The 6,000-nt window shown below is 30.7% G+C and overlaps 1 protein-coding gene across 1 annotated transcript; it reads right to left on the reverse strand.

Annotated features, from left to right (window-relative positions):
• Positions 1 to 4,039: 4,039 nt before the first annotated feature.
• On the reverse strand, positions 4,040 to 5,969 carry LOC110029378 (S-norcoclaurine synthase 1-like). The gene is made up of 4 exons (XM_020731646.1): positions 5,680 to 5,969; positions 5,339 to 5,586; positions 4,766 to 5,093; positions 4,040 to 4,439 (listed from the first exon to the last, which is right to left on the reverse strand). Exons 1-4 carry the CDS (start codon positions 5,929 to 5,931, stop codon positions 4,194 to 4,196), a joined length of 1,074 nt encoding a protein of 357 aa, XP_020587305.1. The 5' UTR covers positions 5,932 to 5,969; the 3' UTR covers positions 4,040 to 4,193.
• Between the last annotated feature and the right edge of the window lie 31 nt (positions 5,970 to 6,000).

The following is a 6,000-nucleotide window of genomic DNA, read 5'->3' on the forward strand; positions in this document are numbered from 1 at the left end:
TAAAGAGACTTTTGTTAATGGGATTTATATTCATAATCATGCGGATATTGTGAAAGAAAATATTTCTTTTTTACTCTAATCTTCTTAATGCTCCTATTTCTAATAATCTTTCTTTGGATGATAATTTCTCTACTAATTTTTATGTTAATAATGAAAATAAGTTCTTTGGACCCAAAGTGTTTTTGATACCATATGGTTTTAGATCTAAATTCCTTAACCATGTTTGGATTATTGTTCGTAATGATCGAATTTCTGCTATTAATTATTTCTTCATTACTTCTAAACTCCCCAATTGGGTTAAGTATTCTTCTATTGTTCTGATTGCTAAAAGTAATATTGTGAATTCTTTTATGGAATATTGTTAGATCTCTTTATGCAATACCTTCTATATAGTTATTTCTATTTTGTTGGTTGAGATACTTAAAATCATTCTCCCTAAAATTATTCATCCTTCTTAGGCGGCTTTTATTAGCGACCGTGACATCGTTGATAATATCAATTTAGCTAATAAGCTTATTTATCGTTTCAATTCTACTAATTGTGCTAAGATGTTTTGTGCTAAAATTGATATTCATAAAGCTTTCAATAAAGTTAATAGAGAATTTTTTATTAAGAGATTACATCTTATTGGTATCCCTAGCAAATTTATTAAGTGGATTTTATCTTGTATTTTTTATGTTTATTTCTCTGATATTATTAATAATGACTTAAAATGCTATTTCTCATCTTCTTCGGGTTTGAGGCAAGGTTGACATTCACTCCTTTACCTTTTTTCTATCATTATGGACTCTCTCTTTGTTATGTTGGATAAATAGATGGATGATTTTGGTAATACTTATTCTACTAAACATCTGATATATACTGATGATATTTTTAATTTTAGCCAAGCCGACACTAGTCATACTAAGTTTATTGTTGATTCTTTTAGTAATTTTGCTGAAGTTTCCAATCTTCAAATTAATTTCTCAAAGTCTAATATTTCTTTCTCTAAAAATATTGATACTAATCTTCAAAATTCTATTTGTAGCTTATGTAATTTTAACATCAAAGAGTTGCCTTGGACTTACCTCGATATTACTATTTAATCTTCTAAATTAATTATTAATGATTGTAATAAACTTTTAGATAAGATTAATTTATGGTTGACTGGTTGGAAGATAAAACTTTTATCTATTGTTGGTCGTTTACAGCTTGTTAAATTTACTATTAAGAGCTATCTTTATTATTGATTTCACTCCTCTTTATTACCCAAAGGTCTAAGAAAGCGGATTTCTTCATTGATTTCTAACTTTCGTTTAAATATTGATGAATAAAAAGATTCATACGATTTCTTGGAAAAAATTTTCTCCTCGTAAACATTTGGATGGTTTATGTTTTCCGTCTTTGGATAATTTTAATCTTAGTACATTCAAAATTATTTGGAAATGTTATAATTACTTTCTTATTGAAGTTAGTGACTTTTTAATCAATATGGATCTATCTGACAGAGAGCTAACTATACTTCTTCACTTTTTTGGAAAGAACTTATCAGAATTGATTTTAAATTTAGATTTCACATGAATTTTTATGCTACTAATGATTCTTCTTTGTTCTTTTTTGATCATTGGTTAGATGGTACTCTCTAGTGGAAATTAATGATGATTTGGTCATTAGTTCGTTTAATCTTTCTCTTAAAACCAAGTTTAAGGATATTGTTTATCATGCCAATTTGAATTTCCCTTTGAATCATGTTGCTCCTTCTATTTGCATTGATTCAATTAAAAAGATTTCTATTACTAATGGCCTTGTTCATGGAAGAATGATATGGTTTTTTCCCATGAAGTTGTTTATCATTCTCTTTATGATTTGATTCCTCTTGTTAATTGGTTTAAAATGGTTTGGTTTAAAGGTTTATCTTTAAGATATGCTTTAATGACTTGGAAAGTCATTATAAAAGATCTTAAGACTATGGATATTCCTTCTTTAAGAGATATGCATATAATTATAATTAGCTTGCTTTATAACTTTATATATGTATATATAGTTACTTATATACATATACATGCATGCATATATATACACACACACATATACATATATATAGACACAAGCATATATACTTTTAAAGTTATAAAGCAAGCTAATTATAATGACATTAAGATTAAGAGCTAAATTTGTATATAAAATGAGTATGTATTTGAAGCATAAACAATCATTTTAAAGCAATATTTTGCGGAACATCTTATAACAAGTTTCAAAATAAAATAATTAAATAACTTTTATTAAAGATATAATTAGTAAAAAATCAATCATAATTTTAATTTAAGCTTATCAATAAAATCGATAAGAACTTGAGCTTTGCAATTATTTTGATTGTCATCATCATCTCGAGCTCCATGCTTCCTTAATATAATTGGTCTAGTGATCCTGAAATTTTTCATGAATAAAAAATTAAATTCACCAATCATGTGTTATACTAAATTCAATATAGTTTTTCTTCTTTAGCATCCAGAAAGTATTATTCCAAGTTGAGCAATCTCAAATGATTTATAAAATAACAAACTCGAAAAATAAACATTGAAATTTGTAGAGACACAGGCAAATACTTTGATCAAGAATGTTATTAGAGGATCATCACTTACAATAAGATTTAATTAACTATAGAAGCTTATTCGTAAAGAAGATATGTACACCATTGTGGCAAATCTCTGGTTCTAGTAATTAAATTTGTTATAAAAATATTTGTATATTTTGAGATAATATATTTCTCTAAATAAAAAATTATAAAATTTATGCGGTATTATATATCTCACAAAAGAGCAATAACATGATAATTTAATGCTTCAAAAAAGCTTTTATAAGGAAAAGAGGAAACTCAAATAATCCCTTAACTCCAAAACATAAATAATACTTACACAACTCAACTTTTTCAAAGTCTTGTAAAAAGGAATTGTAATCATTCATTGTAGATCCCAAATTATGGTGGATTTTCAATAAAATTTGTGTAACATTGCAGTTTAAGTAACATATATTTCCAAATGATAGTAACTAAATAAATCATGAAAGTTCTTGGACTTCACCAAACAAGGCATATGAAAAAGATAACCTCAAATAATTGTTGCTGCATACTAGAAAATCCTTGATGGGAGAAAAATCTTAAACCTTAGCCCAGTGTAATTTTCCAGCACACATATATAGAAGTGGAAGGAACAATCAAATTTTTTATGTAAAAAAGCCTCAAAAAAGGAGAAAATTTACAAAGTTCTCTCAATGTAATCCACTAGAAAATTGAATGTATAGCAAATGCCTATTTTATTCTAAATTTAGAATCATGGGATTGCTGAATTTGACAATCATTGAAATATAATAGTAGTTTAGCTTTAACAATCACAGATGAGCTATAACATTTGTAGTTGGAGGATATAATTGACTATAAAAATCATTGTTGGTGGCTCCAACATCAATTAATAGTTGTATGCAGCAATTACAGGTGGTGATCCTTTAGTTACCCTTCTCTTCGAGAGTTTATTATACTTTAATTAATTGCTAGCTTTTCTCTCTTCTCTACCCCATTCATATGAAGTGAATGGTGGCAGGTTTATAATTTTTTTGGTGGGGAATTTTGACAATATTGGCCGACCTCTAAAAACACTTCATCAAGTGATCCACGTTGATTCTTATAATCGCATGACAGTTTTTTTTTCAACACTTGAGTATCTTAATGACCTCAAAATTAAATGATCACGAGCTTGTTAGATTTCTCTAGTCGTGTTGCTCAATTTGACTATAAGCATGCCAAATTTATATAATATTTTTGCCTTACAAATTAATGCACTAAAGCCTTCAAATACACTTCAAGTGTTTGATCGATGGTTATTTAAACTCAGATTTGATCATTTTCATCGTCATTAGACAAATATTTTTGAGATGCTTAGTTTAATTATAAATTTATTGAAATTGGAGCTTAGATGATCCCAACTTCAAGTTTGAAAATTCTGTTAGATAAAATGCATTGATCAAGATTTGTGCCTTGATTATATAATTATTGGTGACATATCAATTGTCAGAAAATATTTCTCATTTAAGTGATGCAGTTATTATGAAATATTACATAATACTTGCAAGCGATGTTTCTTCTTTATTATTAATAATAAAGTTTAAAATACATTATGTCATACTTTTATAGCAAACTTGTAGTAGGTATCATCCCTCCATCATTTTCTTAGCTTTATGCTCTCCAAGGCATTCTTCCCATTGAGTTTACTTGAAAAGTATTCTGCTGTATATTCTTTTACGCTTATGGTCTTATAGAGCTCCCCTTCAGCATTAACGAGCCCAGGAAAAGGACATAATGTAGCATCAATGCTCGGTGAATGAAATGTAGCTATCGATAGCCTCTCTTCCTCCATATTTATAATGGCCCTATGCTCTATGCTTTTATACTTTCCATTTGTCATTATCTGTTGAGAAGATAAAAGAAATTTAGATGAATAACAAACCCACATAATAGTTATAGTAAATCAACTTAATTCAAAAAAAAAATTGGGAAAGTTAGGGTGCGTTTAAGGCAACTTGTGCTTATCCAGATAAACCGCTTATCTAGAGACACAGACAACGGAGTTTTACCCGTGTTCCGCATTTAGTGTAAAAAACCAACTGCATTTTCAGATAAGCTGCACAAACATTATTTCTAAACGGTGAGATGACGTTTTCAAAATGCTGTGTAGCAGATAAGCTGCCTAAATGGAGCCTTAATTTGAAGTTGTGAACCATTTCAATATTCTACCTCCATGGCATCACCAATGTTGATGATGAGAGCTCTTGGCTGTGGTTTTATGAGAAACCATTTGTCATTTTTTTTAATCTGCAGACCATCTACATCATTTGCTTGCAGAAGCACTGTTAATGCATTGCCATCGCTGTGTGGGGAGAGACCCAACACCTTTTGAGCATGCTTGCATGGTGGATAGTAATTTATCCTTACAGCCTGCAGCTGTTCACGTCCAAAACTATCAAGAATCACTTGGGGATCAACCCCCAAATCTTTAGCCATCAATCTATACAGACAGTCTGCAACTCTGGCAATCATTGTTGTGTATGCATCCAGTGTATCCCTATAACATAGAACAATTAGAACTAAGGGAAATTATGGAACATAGCAGACAGCAGGAAGAAATTGCAGGCAACAGGAAGAAGGGAAAGAAGAAGGAGAAGATGAGGTTTATTGTAAAATTAAGAAGACAAAAACTCTGAAATAGAGCTAATTATTTCATTTGATCACTAATTTTGCTTAAAATAAAATACTGAATTTTCTTATGCAGCCTAATTTCATGAGAAATATAGTGGATTTAAAGGGGACCTGAATGTGGTGGGATTAGCGGGCCAAAATCTGATGTCTCTAATTACAAAAGGTTGGGTGTTCAGAATAAGAGCATCCCCCCAATCTAATTTTTGTTCGTCTGAATGCACAAACATCTGACCATAACCTTCAAGATGTCCAGGCAACTGTTTTACAGCCTCTTTTTCCTTCAACGGGAGCTTGAAGAACTTCATAATATCATCCTTTGTCTTCTCTATCACTTCCTCTGGAACTCCATGATTTACTAGCTGAATATTAAACATAATCAAAATCAGCAAAAAATTAATTTGGAAAAAAAATTAAATAGAAATGAGCAAAAAGCAAAGAACATGTATGAATACCTGGAAGAAGCCCCACTCCCTGCATGCAAATCCAAGCCTTGAGAGCTCCTCCTGATTGATGAGCTCTGGATCGAGGAGCTTCGTTAGATCGATTACTGGGAGCTCAACATCGTCGCCGTAGGCCACCGGATTTCCTTCGGCTTCCGGCCTGAAGTATCTCTTTGGGACCTCGCCGGATTGAGCGAGCTCCTGCACATTGAGCACTGGCTTGGTGCTAGCTAGCTCAAGAACGTTTATCGAATTGGAACTCATTTTAGCCTCTCTGTCCACTCTGTCCTGCTGCTCTCCCCTGCACTTTATATATATATATATATAGTCATA

Source organism: Phalaenopsis equestris, unplaced genomic scaffold, assembly GCF_001263595.1.
Source record: "Phalaenopsis equestris unplaced genomic scaffold, ASM126359v1 Scaffold000568, whole genome shotgun sequence".
In the NCBI taxonomy this organism is placed as follows: Eukaryota; Viridiplantae; Streptophyta; class Magnoliopsida; order Asparagales; family Orchidaceae; genus Phalaenopsis; species Phalaenopsis equestris.

Excerpts from the sequence above, each read along its gene's own strand:
- LOC110029378 (XM_020731646.1), bottom strand. The coding sequence starts at position 5,931 with ATGAGTTCCAATTCGATAAACGTTCTTGAGCTAGCTAGCACCAAGCCA. Across the intron at positions 5,587-5,679 it reads GGGAGTGGGGCTTCTTCCAG|CTAGTAAATCATGGAGTTCC; the intron begins GTATTCATACAT and ends TTTAATATTCAG. Across the intron at positions 4,440-4,765 it reads ACATTGGTGATGCCATGGAG|ATAATGACAAATGGAAAGTA; the intron begins GTAGAATATTGA and ends TCTTCTCAACAG.